Genomic DNA, 17,105 nt, shown 5'->3' with positions numbered 1-17,105 from the left:
AAGTGGTTTACATATTATGCTCAGATACTCATTTTGTACCTGTGTCAATTGAGCATCAAATGACCTGCCCAAAATCACAAGGAACTGCAGCGGGCAATAATTGTGTGATTGATATCCATTTAAAATTTTAATTGAAATGCAGTCCTACTATATAGATGAAACTGAGGAAAACCACAGTATTGTTGCATTGTCAGAACTACTTTGCATGTATAGTAAGAGGCTTTTGCAGAAAGGTTATATGTCTAGTAAACAGTAAAGGGTCAGTCAAAGCCGATTATGTATTTCTCTGTTCCTAGTGGGCTCAATCTTAAAGGGTAGAGGGTCATGACCTTGTCATAACCCCAGAACATATTCTGTTGAGGTCTTTCTCTGCCTCTATTGTTTTTGTACCTGGGGCAATGGCGGGTTGAGTGACTTGCCCAGCATCACAAGGAGCTTTAGTGGGAATCAAACCCAGTTACCCAGGCCCTCAGCCCACTGCAGTAAATATTAAGCTACTCCTTCACTCTCAGCCTACAGTAGTTTTTTCGGATAAGACCTGTTTCAAATAAGCAATTTCATTTTCTCAGGATTTCCATACATGAGAATTTTCAGTGGCCTGCACTACAAGGAAGTGTCATGTTTTTGAATTTTGAATCTCACAAATTTCTTTCTCTTAAGTTTGTCTTTACCTTTCTTAATATGTACTCTGTCCAAAACAGTCTTACTTCCGGAGTGGGGAGGTCTATTTTGTATTAGGCTGATTCAAAAGTTTTTTTATTGTATTTTTATAATATAACTTCTGTGTATCATTTATTGCACTATTACACCCACTTGACAATTCAGAATTAGTTGGTTAGAAATAATTCTCACCTTGCAAAGATGCCCCTTAATGGCTTGTTCATATATAATAGTATATGAGTGTCCTACTGTGAATTAGTCATACTATTTCCTTGTATTACTTCAAAGCTTGGATTTAAACAAATTAATTACAATGCGCTGATGTGCAGATAGCTTTATGATTTATGCTATTCACATAGATTACGCCTTCTAAGCTTTCTTAGTTCCCCTACCTTCCTTTTTATATAAGCTAACGTATGTCATTAATTGCAGCATTGTATATTTTGGTGATAATAAGTAGCATTTGAGTGCTACTTCTAGGATACAACCAATTATAGAAAGTTTTCAACCTCAAGTTTTTTCAAAGTTTTCTAAAGCATTATATGTGTGTAAATAATTTAAATGTTGGAGGTTATTGATACTTTTGATTAAATAAAACTCTTGTCATTGAAAGTTTATGCCCAATAAATATGCCCAAGTCTATTGCATTTCTATTGGTACCTAAATGTATCTCCTACATAGCAGGCATGCCAATGTCAATTCATGCTAACAAAAGCCGTCCCTTGGACACATGGATCTGCAGGAGAGAGCCCTCTGCAGTCAAAGGGGGAAGAGTCTTTAGCCACATAAGGAAGCAGCTAGCTTCAACCTATTTGGCCCTAGCTAAAGGTGGCTGCTACAGGCAGTGGCATAAATACCAATCAAGCAGGCATTACAGTGCATGGTGCCGGGGAAGGAGGAATTACATTAATAGCCATTCCCTTACCTTCTGAAGCGGATCCTCCCTGCTTTTGGAGCACATTTTGATATATTGATTTGGGGCCCTTTTTATTACTGACTGCAGGGGAAGAAGGGTGGTCATTGACCCTATAGGTTCCAGCTGAAGGAGGCAATGTCATCAGCCAGTGTTTGCCATATGTCTGGTTGTGATTTCTTTGGCCCAATTTGTTGTGTAAGAGAAGTCTGAGGTGGCAACACTAGTCTTGTGAGCAGAAGGGGAAAGAAGACATGACTTTAGCCTATGCTCATAAGGGAAGACCTGAAGTAATGGCATCGACACATAAGAACCCAAAGTAGAAAAGGAATATAGTGTTTTCAGAAAGGCTAATGTGAATCTGTGGGAAGAGGAAATCTGAAGCAGTGCACCTGCTGGTAAAGTGCTTCTCTACCTGCTAGAAGGTTTGTACTGGCAAATTTCCAGATATTGAAGTGTCCCCAGATGAAATGCCCAATTTACTAAAGCATTTCATTCTGAAAAACATGGCAGCCAAGAGAGAGAAAAACTGAGAATGAACACAGAGATTTCAGAAGGAATGGGCTGCTTCTTAGATGTTTTTAGTAGGTTCAGCTGGACTCCCAATTTGTCTCATTTGCAACAAAAACTATTTCCAACTATAAAAATGCAAATAGAAATATTTTTGTAAAATAAACCTATAATACATTTTTTCAAAGTACCCAGCTGATGAGCCAAGATAAAAAGCTGTTGAAGAGCTGCACAAATTAATGCAAAGGAAGTATATAATTTATCCTTTGTCAGGAGGTTCTCAGCATCTGGACCTGGGCCACGGCCCACAGTCTCTTCCTCAAGGCTGTCTATATCCAGGGCGAACAGAACTCCCTGGCTGACAATCTCAGCCGCATCCTTCAACCTCACGAGTGGACTCTGGATCCTCCCACACTCCGCTCCATCTTTGCTCGCTGGGGCACTCCTCAGGTGGACCTCTTTGCAGCTCCTCACAACCATCAGCTGCCCCAGTTCTGCTCCAGACTCTTCTCTCCTCATCGTCTGGCCCCGGATGCATTCCTGCTCGACTGGACAGATTGGTTCCTCTATGCCTTTCCTCCCCTGCCTCTGATGTTGCGGACGTTATCCAAACTCCGCAGGGACAGAGCCATCATGATTCTCATCGCTCCTCGGTGGCCTCGTCAACACTGGTTCTCCCTCCTGCTCCAGCTCAGCTCCAGGGAGCCCATTCCTCTCCCTGTGTTTCCTACTCTACTTACGCAGCAGCATCAGTCTCTACTACATCCCAATCTGTCCTCGCTCCACCTGACAGCTTGGTTTCTCTCGGGCTGACCTCTCCAGAGAATCTGTCTCAGCCTGTCCGTCGTATTTTGGATGCCTCTAGGAAACCGGCCACCCTCCAATGTTACCATCAGAAGTGGACCCGGTTCTCCTCTTGGTGTCTACTACATCATCACGATCCCACCTCATTGGCGGTGGAAACTGTACTGGACTATTTGCTCTCTCTCTCCGATGCTGGCCTCAAGTCTACCTCAATTAGAGTCCACCTCAGTGCCATCACTGCGTTTCATGAGCCTATCCTCGGAAAACCTCTTACGGCTCATCCCCTGGTTTCCCGGTTCATGAGAGGCCTCTTCAATGTCAAACCACCTCTGAAGCCTCCTCCAGTCGTCTGGGACCTGAATGTGGTTTTATCAGCCCTCATGAAACCTCCGTTTGAGCCTCTTGCCACAACTTCACTCAAATTTCTTACATGGAAGGTGCTTTTCCTCATTGCCATCACCTCTGCCAGGAGGGTTAGTGAGCTGCATGCACTGATTGCCGACCCACCTTTCACTGTTTTTCACCATGACAAGGTGGTTCTGCGTACCCATCCTAAATTCCTTCCCAAGGTGGTCTCGGAATTTCATCTCAACCAGTCCATTGTGTTGCCTGTCTTTTTCCCTAAGCCCCATTCTCATCCTGGGGAACAGGCATTGCACACACTGGACTGTAAGCGTGCCCTTGCTTACTACCTTGACCGTACAAGGGCTCACCGCTCGTCTCCTCAGCTCTTTTTGTCCTTCGACCCTAACCGTCTGGGTCGCCCTGTCTCTAAACGGACGCTTTCCAACTGGCTTGCTGCCTGCATTGCGTTCTGTTATGCTCGGGCCGGTCTCTCACTGGAAGGTGCTGTCACGGCCCTCAGGGTCAGAGCTATGGCTGCTTCTGTGGCTTTCCTCCGTTCCACGCCCATCGAGGAAATCTGCAAGGCTGCCACTTGGTCCTCAGTCCACACGTTCACTACTTACTACTATCTGGATACCTTCTCCAGACGGGATGGGCACTTCGGCCAATCGGTGTTACACAATTTATTTTCCTAATGGCCAACCATCCCTCCTCCCTCTCTGTTAGCTTGGAGGTCACCCATGCGTTAAGAATATGCTGCCTGCTTGTCCTGGGATAAAGCACAGTTACTTACCGTAACAGGTGTTATCCAGGGACAGCAGGCAGATATTCTTACATCCCACCCACCTCCCCGGGTTGGCTTCTTAGCTGGCTTATCTTAACTGGGGACCACGCACTCCTCCTTCGGGCGGGAAGGCACTCGCGCATGCGCGGTGCGGCCAACTAGAACTTTCTAGTAAAAGTGTCCTTACCGGGGCTCCGTCGGTGATGTCACCCATGCGTTAAGAATATCTGCCTGCTGTCCCTGGATAACACCTGTTACGGTAAGTAACTGTGCTTTTTGGCTCTGTAGTTGAAGAACAGGCTCTTGTATCTGCAAAGTGAGTCTTCTTTATCAATAGTAGTGCAAGAACAAAAATGAGCATCTTCAGATCTCAACAGCCAATTTGTTTGATACGAGAACATTGTTTGATAAAGTTTCAGTACTATCAATAAATAAGGTGCCTGCCGTATCAATATCAGCAAGAATATCTTAAATCTAATTCTCTCATAAATTGGTAGCCAGTGCAGTTCATCTTATACAGTTCTGGAGTCAAGAAATACCTGATACCAGATGAGCTGCCACATTCTGCATTATCTGCGATGTTATAATTGTCAACATTGGCAGACCAAAGTACAGTGAGTTGCAATAATAAAGCTTTAATAAAATGCAGCATTACAACACCTAGATTATTACATCAGTTTCAATTTTCTCAATAAACTGTTAGAAAAAGTACAGAATCTAACACAACTTGTAACCAACAAGCTTGTCATTGGTAATTAGAGAATGACACAGGAAAAAATTTGTTCCCGTCTCCACCCTGTCCCCATGAGCTCAGTCCCCATCGCTGCAAACTATCTTTCTTCTGTGTTCCTATTTTCCCCATTTCTAATATCTCCCCTCTTTATCTGTAAACTACCTCCTGTGTCCGGCATTGCTCCCCCTGTGTCCATATTCCACCCCCATGAATCTTCCCTTTATATCTCTGTCCCTATGCCCACACACACATAATTTCCCCCCCCCCCCCATGTATCTCCCCTTTAGGTCTCTGTCCAGATTTCCCCTCTCTTCCTCTTCCACACCAATGTGTCTCTCTCCTCTCCAACCCCATCTAGCTTCTTTCACTCTTTCTTCCCCCGCTTCCAGCATCTGGCTCACCTGCCTGTCCTCCCCTTTCTCTTTCCTGCTGTGGGTTCAATATTTGTCTCCCTCTTCATCCTCTTGGCCCAGCATCTCTTTCCCTTTTACTCCCTCCTTCCTACTGTGAAGGAGCATGCACGGTCATGGATCGCGCAGGCCAGCAGCCCCCTCCTGCCCGATTGCCGCATCCTGCCATCTCCCTCCTTTCCCCTAACTTTATGTGTCGAATTTAATTTTTCTTCTCCCAGCGGCACACTTTGAACAAGTCGCGCACGCAGCTGCTTGAGTTGAATCTTCTCCTCTGACGCAACTTCCTGTTTCCAGTTGCGTCAGAGGAGAAGATTCAATTCAAGCAGCTGCGCTTGCAACTTGTTGAAAGCGTGCCTCTGGGAGAAGAAAAATTAAATTTAACACACAGGTGAGGGGAAGGGAGGGAGGGAGATGGTGCAGCGATTGGGCAGGAGGGGGCTGCTGGACCACGCGCGCTCCCTTACTTCACTGCAGAGACAAGACCCACGGGGCAGGGAAAGACCCAAGCGCTCCACAGGGCAATGAATGGCCTTGTCCCCACAGTGACCACTATTTTTTCTCTCCTCGTTTCGGCGGGTTACCCGCAGCTAGCCGCAGGTAACAGCCATTGTGTCATTCTCAAATGGTAATATACTTATTACATAATTTAACATGAACAAATGGATGATATTGGCAGACAAGCATGATATTGGCAGACAAGCATGGCCAACAGTTAATATTTCTGTCTTAGCTACATTCAGTGCAAGCTTATACTTTATTGCTTATATTCTGCTTTAGTTCAATACAGATTACAAGAGTACATACATAATAAAAACCTAACTTATTATTTATACATATGTCAATACTTCATCACACATATCTTATCAAAACTTTTCAGAAGTCTATCTAAAATCATATGTAGCTATCCAACAACTTGTACAAAAAGCTCACATATTCTGTTCCAAGTTGCATCCAATGAAGAGTCAAATGAAGAAAAAAACCTGAATGTCATCAGCATACATTCTGTAATGTACATTCTGCTTTTCTAATTTCCATTTAAGCGGAGCAAGGTACCTTCCTGAACCCATATTAAAAGGGATTAAAATTTCACCTTTATCCAGGAAATTTGAATTGCATCAAGACAATCCATTCAGTTACTTTTGCTGTTACTGGAAGGGACAAAACAGGTTGATAATTAGGCAAGATCTAACTTTTTTTTTTTTTTTTAGGGTTCTATGGTTACCAATTTTAGATCAGTTACCCACGCTCATTCCACTAGCTTCTGGTCCCACACTGCAGATCGAATTCTCAAGCAAAGTTTTGGGCATCATTATTGACTCTACACTTTCCTTTAATGATCATCTCAACTCTCTTGGTAAAAAATGTTTTTTTTAATCTTCACATATTGAGGAAAGTGAGATCCTGCTTCCGCAAACAACATTTTGCTGTCCTTGTACAATCAATCATTCTTTCCAGACTGGACTATTGTAATTCCATTTATCTAAGTCTAACCAAGAAAAAAATCTTCAAAGACTTCAGCGGATCCAGAACACTGCAGCTAGGTTGATCTTCGCAAAAAGCTAATTCGATCAAGTTTCCCCACTTCTGTCAAAACTTCACTGGCTTCCAGTGATTTCTAGGATTCACTTTAATGTACCTGCCTAATTTTCAAGATCCTAAATGGCATTCTTCCTCCCCTAATCCCACTATCCTGGAATTCTTTGAGACCTGACACTACCAGATCTGCCCACATACTCAAACTATCTTTCCCCTCGTTAAAAGGCATCATGTATACAGGTAAATTAGAGAAATCCCTTTTCTTCAAATTCACTGAGCTTTGGAATAACCTCCCTGCCCTGCTGCGGAACCTAGGCTCATTCCAATTATTCCGAAAGCATCTGAAAACCTGACTTTTCTCCAAAACATAAAGCTATCTATTTAAAATGTAAAGCTAGCTATCCTCTTCTAAACCTCTAATTTCTTATTATGCCCTTCCCTCATTTATTAAATTACCTGTAAACCGTGCTGAGCTCTATCTTTATGGAGATGATGCGGTATACAAACTTAAGGTTTAGTTTAGTTTAGTAAGAATTGTCAAGTAATAAAATATCAATTAGCTCATTGCAATACATCAATTAGTTTTGAAAACTTAAGAGAAATGTGATAATCAACCCCCCCCCCCTTCTTCATTTAGAATCCTTATACAACCATTCCCAAGTATGGACAGTATTGATTCATAAATTATTGGCATAGAATTGCAACCAAGATTAGGTAATATATAAAATATCTAGGGGTTTGTTTTTTTTCACTTAAGCTGTGGTAAAAATTGCTTTAGCGTGCTGGAAGAACCCATATAAGGGAGCACTAAGACCATTTTTACAACAGCAGTAAAGTTAATGATTTTCCATTATTTGAATTACTGGTATTGACCATGCATAAATGTTGCTATTAGCTTAATTTTAAAAAAAATTAGTGCATGAGCCCTTACTGCCACTCATTTTATAAATAGTAAAGACCCACATGCAAATTCTGTGATAATCAATTAGCATGTGATAATGTAACTGCACTAATTGAGGAGAAAGTCCAACTTTGTCTGCAGAAAAAACCAAGCAGGAGAAACAAACAAAACTGCAGACTGTGTACAAGATGCAGGCAAAAATTTTAATTGTACCAAAATTCAAATGCAAATAAGTAAAATAAAACCCTTTACTTTTTGCAGCAATCCTCGGCGAACACAATATACAGGCACTTTGTTACTTATCTTCATTTTTTATGGTATGTCCCAACCTTTTTCACCATGGACCCCTGACGAGGGTTTGTCCGAAACACGGACCGTGTCGGGTCCCTTGATTGATAAAAGGGTTTTATTTTACTTATTTGCATTTGAATTTTGGTACAATTAAAATTTTTGCCTGCATCTTGTACACAGTCTGCAGTTTTGTTTGTTTCTACTACACTAATTGAGTCCATGATGTAATGCCTACTCTCTCTCCCTAGACATACACCTTCAGAAAAATTGAAAAATATCTTTAACCCACAGAGTTTAGCAGGGTTTTAAAAAATTATGTTGGCTACGACAGATTTTTCTAAACCCAGATATCAATCCTTTTGAGTTTAATGTGCTAAGAACTATATATTTTGTTTGGTGTGTTAACTATATCCTATTTTTTAATAAATTGGGACAGGATTTGGATAGATAGGCTAAGCTAAATTTATCATTGTTGAGGTGCATAGCTAGTATCAAAGTGGTGGTTCTCCCCTGACATCTTTCTTTATTTCAGGCCTTGCTAGGATTGGTCCCCGAGCACTCCTTCTGTGCCTTGGAAAAACAAGTTTTTAATTTTATTTGGAAGTGTCCTAGACTTTTACATGGAATGTAACAGAAAGCTTAGGGAGTGTTGTGGGTCTTCAACCTCAAGAGCACTATGTAGTGGCACAGTTGAGGGTTCTGGTAGAATGACAGTGGGAGATGCCTGATCCCTGGATGGGTTCAGGGGTGATATGGGAAATTTCAGTTCCAGGCAAGATAGTGGAAAATATTATAAAGAATAAAATTACGGAACACGTAGACAAACATTATTTAATATATCACAATCAGCATGAGTTCATTCAAGGGAAGTTTTGCCTCACCACTTTGCTTCATTTCTTGAAGCTGTGAATAAACGTGGTAAGGGTGAGACAGTTGGCGTAGTATATCTAGATTTTAAGAAAGCTTTTCACAAAGTTCCTCATGAGACACTCCTGAGAAAATTAAATAGTCAAGAGATAAGAGGCAGTGTTCTTATATGAATTAGGAATTGTTTATTGGACAGAAAACAGAGGGTAGGGTTGAATGGCCCTTTTTCTCAATGAAGGAGGGTGAATAGTAGAGTGCCACATGGATGTTTGTTTGTCAATTTGATGTACGGTTCACCGTCACTGGAACTAAGAGGTTTACAAAATTACAAATTAAAAACATTTTAAAGATAGAAAGTCCTAGCTCAAATCTCTTTCAAAGATGAAATCATATCCTTGTAGCCCCAGAGTCCTAACTTCTATTATAGAAGAGAGAACTAAATCAAATGTTTCATATGCATCCCAGGCATACCTCAGTCCTCACCCATTAGGGTTTATTTTGTTGGCTCAAAAGCTAACTCAAAAAGACGGGTTTTCAATAAAACATTAAATTTCTTATAGGACGTTTTCACTCTAATCTCCCTTGGCAAGTTATTCCAAGCAAGCAACATATTCTCACATGTGAGTGACGTCATCCATGGAGCCCAGTACGGACAGTATGAAAAGTGAACTGTCACTTTAAGTTTGAAGAAACTTTGCGACTGCCCGCACTGCAAATGTGCAAGTGCCTTCCCGCCCAATGTAGGCTAACGGTTCTTCAGTTCTTCGTTCTCTGCAAAGCAAAGAAGTGTGTTTTTCTGGACTTTGTCCGATCAGCGTTGTCTTTGTATTTTGGTCTTTGACCATAGTTTAATTTTGAACTTTATTTTCTGTTCTTCGGTTTAAAAAAAACACCTCTTCTTACTTTTTCCCTCATCCGGGCTTCTGCCTGAGGTGGGACATTGTCTTCGTATGGGGGTCTTATCCTTTTTGGCTGTCCTTCCTTTAGTTTTTTAACATAAGAACTGCCATCTCCAGATCAGACCCATGGTCCATCGAGTCCGGCGATCCGCACACGCGGAGGCCCAGTCAGGTATACACCCGATGTAGTTTTAGTCACCCATATCCCTCTATGTCTCTCATAAGGAGATGTGCATCTAATTTGCCTTTGAATCCCAGCACAGTGGATTCCTTAATAACCTCCTTATGTTCCATCCTCCTCTCAACCAGTGTCGCAAGCCTCGGCAGCATTGAGTCCCTAAGAAGCAATGTCAACGCTTTCCATCTCCTCAGGTGTTGTCTCCTTCAGGGTGTGCAACTTTGCCGAGGTCACCCACCCCTAGACACCCTACTGCACCAATGGAAAACACGCCTTAGTAAAAGGACCCCTTAACTGGCTAAGCCAATATTTAGCACTGGCTGGTTAAAAATTAATAGCAGGCAAAGATAGGACAGCTATTTATGCAGTCCAATTTGCCCACTAAACTTAACCAATCAGCACTGAATATTTCTGGTTATCACACAATATAGCCAGCTAACTTTCGGCATTGGCCATGAAAATTCAGCAGAGATAACTAGTTATCTCACAGTGACCATTCATGCTTAGGCACCAAAAGGCTATGCGCTGGTGGCCCTTTCTGGCTGATTAAACAGCTTTGAATATTAGAGGGTGTGCATACGTATTTACAGTCATAGCTGCTACTTGGATACTACAGGAATCTACATGTTCATAATGTAAATTTGCATATATTTGTTCTAAGAACTAGGTCAGCAAGTTACTCTGAAAACCAGATGTTTTTTCTAGGAAAATCTGAAGTCATGTACCTCCTGTTAAGACTTGAGAGAAGGTCTTCTACGTTGGCTAGCATACATGGCCTGCAAATATGATAGTTTTAAAATCCATCTTGAAGGAACAGCTGTCCTGAAACATTTGCCAGTTTACAAACTGAGCTTTGAAATTTAGTACGGTGACATTTGACTAAGGCCCAAGTGCAGCATTTGAGCCATGATCTGAGGCCGGTCGCTTGGCTTTTGATCAAGATTGAGAATCTGGGGGAGTTAATAACCTGCTAAACCAACAGACCCTACCAAGAAAATGACAATGCAATAATCATTGCTAAAGCGGGAGGATTAATTAAACTACCTGAAAAAAAATTAAAAATTGATCCTCTTAAAAAAAAACAAAAAAACTCACCCCAATTTAAACGCACTTGGCGAGCCTTTTGGGCCACTTTGACCCCCCCCCCAGGGTGCAAAGCTGTGTTTTAAATAAATAGTAAGTTATCACTGGCACACACATTCCTCATTTGATAGCTGTTGTTATTGGGAGGGTGGGGGAAGGCATTATTATTATATTTGCTTGCTTTGTTTTGCTGATTGTACTGTGATTTCTTCTTTATTAATAAAAAAGATTATTCCATAAAAAAACATAGGGGTCAATATTCAGCCATCAGATGGTGAGCTTTTTGCTTACTGCTGATTGAGTTATTTCCAGATCTTCAAAGCTGGGATCTGTGCAGGCTCTGACTTTGAATATCCATTTATTTTTAGCCCAGCTAATACATAGCCGCTTAAGTCGATATTCAGCCCTTAAGCAGCCATGGATTACCACTTAAAATAGGGCAGACTTTTCTGCAGTCCCATTTATGCAGTAAGTCTTGCCGCTTAAGAGCTGAATATCAGAACTCAAGCAATCAAGTGCTGACTCCTGCCCCAGAAAGCCCCTGATATAGCCAGCTTTGATATTTAGCGGCTTTGATATTTAGCAGCACTGAGCCAGACAATTGCTGCTGAATATTAACAGCTAGCCCTGACCAAGCGATTTAACTAGTCAGTGACTGGCTAAGATGCTTCATTAGTCTATTAGAACAGAGATCACAATCCCTTATAAACTTGCACATTTTCCTTAAAGTATCTGTGCAGTCATTTTCAAGCATTAAGGCTTTATTTTCTGTTTGAACAGATTGATTATGAAAGGAAGAAAAAAGAAGATGGTAAACGAGCTCGGGCAGATAAACAGCAAGTTTTGGACATGCTTTTTTCAGCATTTGAAAAACATCAGTATTACAATATTAAGGACTTGGTGGACATCACAAAACAACCTGTGGTATTACTCTTTTTTCCCTTTTGCTAATATATTTTGACGTTTCTGTTGCAGATTTCACCTGTGTATTTGATAAATGTGGTTATTTATATCATATTTGAATATAATATTCCTAAAATCCTATGTTAATAAGCTTCCCTGCTTCAGCATATATGTGACTGAATATGTTTCACTTTTTTTTTTTTTAAACATGTGAGGACTATTTTTAAATAGCTTGTTGAGGGGGAATTGAAACGTTCAGGTCAGGATGTGCTCCATTTCTCTACAAAAGCTCTGCTAAATACGGACCCTTTGAAAAATACCTAGAAGAACACAGACACATGCACAGTTGTTTGCTGGGAACAGTTTATTTATTTATTTTAAAAATTATATACCGTACTCCCCCGATATTTGTGGAGGTTCCATTCCAGGAACCCCTGCGAGTGTTGAAAAACCGCAAATATGATTTTTAGTAGGAGAGACAGGAGAGGGCAACCAGAGAGGCAGGAGAGGGCAGCCAGAGCACCGGCGAGTGAAGGAAATCACTTGCGGTATGCTCCGACCACCTCTTCCTGTACTAAAGTCGGGCCTCACCAATCAGGAGCTGTTTTGACGCGCAGCTCCTGATTGGTGAGGCCCGACTTTAGTACAGGAAGAGGCAGTCTGAGCATACCGCGACTGATTTCCTTCACTAGTTGCCTCTCCAGCTGCCCTCTCCTACCCAGTCATTTGCGATCAGAAAATACCACGAATGACCGGGACCGTGAATTTGCAGGGGTGCACTATACCGTATAAATCCTATACGGTTTACATAACAACATTCATAAATATTGGACAGTACATACAAGTTGAATAATAAAAAGAAAACACTTTTCTGTATGATTCAAAATATTAAAAAAAGAAAAAATAAGAGCACACAAAGCTTTTCAATGAGTATTCCTACAACCAAGAACATTTTGGATTCCTGGTTGCAGTAACAGGTAGGAGGACCCAAGTTGGACCCACTGCCTCTTGATTTAGACCCCAGGTCTATACTGGGAGTGGGTACTTGTGGATGCCTTAGAGAAGGTGCAGACACCGACAGATATATTTTTATAATAGATTTTTGATCTAAGGAAGAAGGAATTAAGAGTACCTATGAAAGCTAATCATAAACTACATTAAGTTAGTTCAATAAAAAAGGTATTATTTGTTCCTTTATGTTTTTATTTTATTTCTACATATTACCTATAATAGATTAAAAATACACCCACATTTCCCTCTCCCCCCCCCAACCACAATTCACCCTTTAAATTACTGCATCCCAAGGATATACATATAATCAGTTTGTATATATATATATATGCAATCTAGACAGGTAAATGTTGCTTACTTACATGTCTTTATTCATTAAAACATCTAGTACAGCTGGCTGGTCTAGAGGCTTTGATGCTAATTCCTGCACATTATCACCTGAAAAGTCACTGTTTGTTTCCCTTCTGCTATCTGGATCATCTGGAGCTGGAGTTGCTGCAAAGGCAATGTTCACAGTCCCTGAGAGGCGAGAATTATGGTCATTGTGGGAGAATTAAGCTCTAGATGGTCGGAGTCGGATATTATGATTGTAATTTCCCAAAGGGAATCTAGGTTTCATGGCCCTCGGCTCACGATGGTTTATACTATGATCCAATAGAATGTTTGGTGGGGGAATTTAAAAATAGAGAGGAAATCTCTAGGTAGTTGAAATTAAGGTTCATGGCAACAAATCCTACTTGGCTGCCTTATCTAGATAGAACATAATTACAGTGGAACCTTGGTTTTCGAGCATAATTTGTTCCAGAAGCATGCTCGTAAACCAAAGTGCTCGTATATCAAAGTGAGTTTCCCCATAGGAAGTAAGGGAAACTCGCTTGATTCGTTCCCCCCCCACCCGATGCCACCGGCGCTGCTCCACCTCAACCCCCACCCCCGAAGCCACTGGCACACTTCCACCACCACCCCCGAGAAACGGCATTGTCCCCCGCCTGTTAACGCCTCCCCCACCCGGCGAACCAGCATCGCCCTGCTCGCAAACGTTTCCCTCCCCCTGCGAACCGGCATCCCCTGCCTGCCCAAACACAAGCCCTTACCCCAATCTGGCACCGGCACGTTGCACCAACCCAAAAGATGTGCTGGTACCCGAAAATCCTGCCTCTTACCTGGGCTGGGCCTTGAGCATCTGCACCCAGGCAAGAGGCAGGATCTTCGGGCACGTCATGTGGGTTGGTGCTGCATGCTGGTGCCAGATCGGGGTAAAGGCTTCTGTTTGGAAGGGCAGGGGATGCCGGTTCGCGCCGTGGGAGGGGGCAATGTCGGTTCGCGGGCGGGAGGGTGATGACAGTTCTCAGGGGGGCATTCACGGTGGGGGGGGGGCGATACTGGTTCTCATGGGGGGTTCGCAAATCGAGTCAACGCTCGGTTTTCAAGGCACGATTTGCTCGAGTGTTTTGCTTGTCTTGCAAAACACTTGCAAATCGCATTATTCGCAAATCGAGGTTTGATTGTACTTGATTGTCTATGTGAATAAATAGAGAAAAACAAGATCATACTTTCTAGGTTGTGAAACTGTCAGGATGTGGAACTAAGCCATATCTCATGGGATGAGCCTCAGATCTATATACTTGCTAGAAAATGACAATATCCTAAAAACAAACCATATCAAGTACTACAACCATACAAATTGTCCATCTACAGTAGATTTGTTTGCACCTTCTCTGAACAAGGTGATTCTTCAGGTCTGTTCAAGGATAGGAATGCATAGCAAACTAGCCTCATAGGCCTTCCTCCTAGATTGTAAAAAGGGACTTCTGTATAAGTATTCTCCAATATTTTAGTAGCAAAGACACTTCTGAAATTAAAAAAAAAAATTCAAAGCTAGTATTTATGGCTTCATTTAGGTCAAGATAGCTCTGTCTCTGACTTCTGTGAAAGTTGTTCATCAGGAAACTGATCTGGTTGAGGTCTTCCTCTCCTTTAATCACAAAATCGAAGAATTCTTTTATAGCCTGAATGTTGAGAGGATAATGTGAAGTTTTCTGGAGAATGTAATTAAAATCCTCCTTACTTCACAAAGAGACTCCAGAAGAAGGTCTAATGGTCTTAAGAGGAAAAAGTTTACAATCTGATGTGATGGAGAGGCCATAGACTCCTCTTTTTGTCCTACATAGCAATGGCTTGAATTGCATCTATGTCTGTCAGTCATTTTGAAAACCAACTCCATTAAAATTTAAGTTTTACTAGTGCATATCACCAAGTGTAGAAGACAGATCCAGCTCTCTGCAGACTTTGTTTGCTTCTATTGAAAATCCCATCAAGCCCAAACTCTTTTTCTTGTTCAATCACACTCTATTCCTGGACAAGTGGGTCATGCATCTCATCTCGCAAGATCTCTTGTAGGAGGCTTCATTTACATATTTTTGACCCTCTCCTCTTACCTCAGGACTGCCTTCTAACTTCCAGTTGCCTTCCTACACACGAGACAGTAGGAGCTAGTTTTTTCGGCTCATGTTTATTTTTCTCTATGGCCCAGATTCACTAAAGATAGTGACTGACTCGCTGTTGGCTGATTTTAAAACAACAATTGATTCATTATCAAGTTTGCATGCAAATGATTTGCACACCCTAATCCTGACCAAAACACCCCCACCCCCCAACATGCCCCCTTGAGATTTAGACACACTGCAGACAAATAGTATAGAAAGCCACCTAAAAATGTGTTTCGAAAATGGCAATTTGGACATTTTAGCAAACAAAACATCCAAATACCATGCATATTATGCCATTTTTTTGATGTTTTTCTCTTTTGAAAATGAGCCCTTTAGTCACCTGCTCTGTTGATTTCAGAAGTACCTTTACAACATTATCTTGAGGATGCCGGATGGACTTCTATGATCTTTGTCCCTTATATGGCAAGACAGATCAGGATGGGCTGGAGTTAGCTTTGACAGCGACTCCAGCACTGGGGCAATGTGGCCAATGCCGGACAGACTTCTACAGTCTGTGTCCTGTATTTGGCAAGATACATCAGGAGCAAGTATGCGCATTTTATACCACATTCATATCATCCAAGTGCAGGTCTTGCTTTTCGTAGGGGGAGGGTAGGACATCTTAAAAAGGAGCTTAGCAAGTAAATTGAATAATTACTAGATGATGAGTGTAAGACTGCTGGGCAGACTAGATGGATCACACAGGTCTTTTATTTGCCCTCATTTACTATGTTAATAATGCCATAATACATTCAGAAAGCTTTTGCAACCTTAAATAAATATGATACTTTGAACAAAAAAAAAAGTCCCATCTGAAGAATGTAAATCTTCAATGGGTGTGATTTAGAAAAACAAAACATTGAACCCTGTTGTCATAGTTGGCTAAAAGAATGGAAAAAAAAAAGATTTCAGAAGTGTTGATTTCATACTGGCAAAATGGTGACTTGAGAAAATATGAATTAAAAATTGATCAGCAATGATATAAACTGCTTTGAATCCAGTAGGAGATATAGTGGTATAGGAGAGCCCAAGAGCCCTCGTCTTGATGGGCGGCTGTAACACAGGGATGGAGGGCACACATTGCCTCCCATTGGGTAGGCGGGTATAGAGAGGAGAGGAGACAGCTTAGCGGTCGGCTGGTTTTCCCGCCGCTGAGCTGCCTCCCAATAGGTGGAGCGCAGGAGTAACGGCCAAATGGAGGTGATAAAGCTGGGACCTCGGAGGACCTGGTGCCTTCCTGGGTCCTCCGAGGCGTCTTTTCCTCACCCACCCGCCCCCCTTTTTTTTCTGGTTCAGTTTGTTGCTGGGGTATGGTTCGGGTTTGCGGTTATCCCAAGCTACTGGCTGGTGGGACTCATCAGGAATTTAGCGGGGGATCGGCAGGAAGCTGTGCCCGGGGTTCTGGTGTCTCAGGTTAAAGGGGCATGTTGGGACATGCCATCCCCCAGACCCTTGCTGGCATGGCAGGGTCGGGGGCTGAATATTATAGGTTATGGTTTACTGTATACCTCGGGAAACAGTTATGTGAATGTGTTAAATTAATTGGTTGTTAATAAACAAAGCTGCAGCTATTTCTACCAAGAGTATGGTCTGGTTGTTGGTGAGAAGGGTGGGTTTTTTTTGGGGGGAGACAGGGGGCAAGTGGGCCAATACATATCCCGCTGTTAATAAGACACCATTAGCATTTAAGCACTACTGGAAAGTGCTTGAAAACATGCCTGACTAAATATTTTTTTTAACTCCCATCATCAAAAAATACATAGTATTTAACTGCTAGCAAATAAG

At 42.0% G+C, this 17,105-nt stretch overlaps 1 protein-coding gene across 1 annotated transcript in view; it reads left to right on the top strand.

Moving 5' to 3' along the window:
- Nucleotides 1-17,105, top strand: part of GTF2F2 (general transcription factor IIF subunit 2) — a 201,648-nt gene that overhangs the window by 162,774 nt on the left and 21,769 nt on the right. Inside the window, exon 8 of the mRNA XM_033949420.1 lies at nucleotides 11,698-11,841. Coding sequence (XP_033805311.1) covers nucleotides 11,698-11,841 — 144 coding nt within the window. The remainder of the gene's footprint in view (nucleotides 1-11,697; nucleotides 11,842-17,105) is intronic.

Source organism: Geotrypetes seraphini, chromosome 6 (assembly GCF_902459505.1).
Source record: "Geotrypetes seraphini chromosome 6, aGeoSer1.1, whole genome shotgun sequence".
Classification (NCBI taxonomy): domain Eukaryota; kingdom Metazoa; phylum Chordata; class Amphibia; order Gymnophiona; family Dermophiidae; genus Geotrypetes; species Geotrypetes seraphini.
The sequence above is the reverse complement of the archived record's forward strand: the minus strand, read 5'-3'. Positions and strand labels throughout refer to the sequence as shown.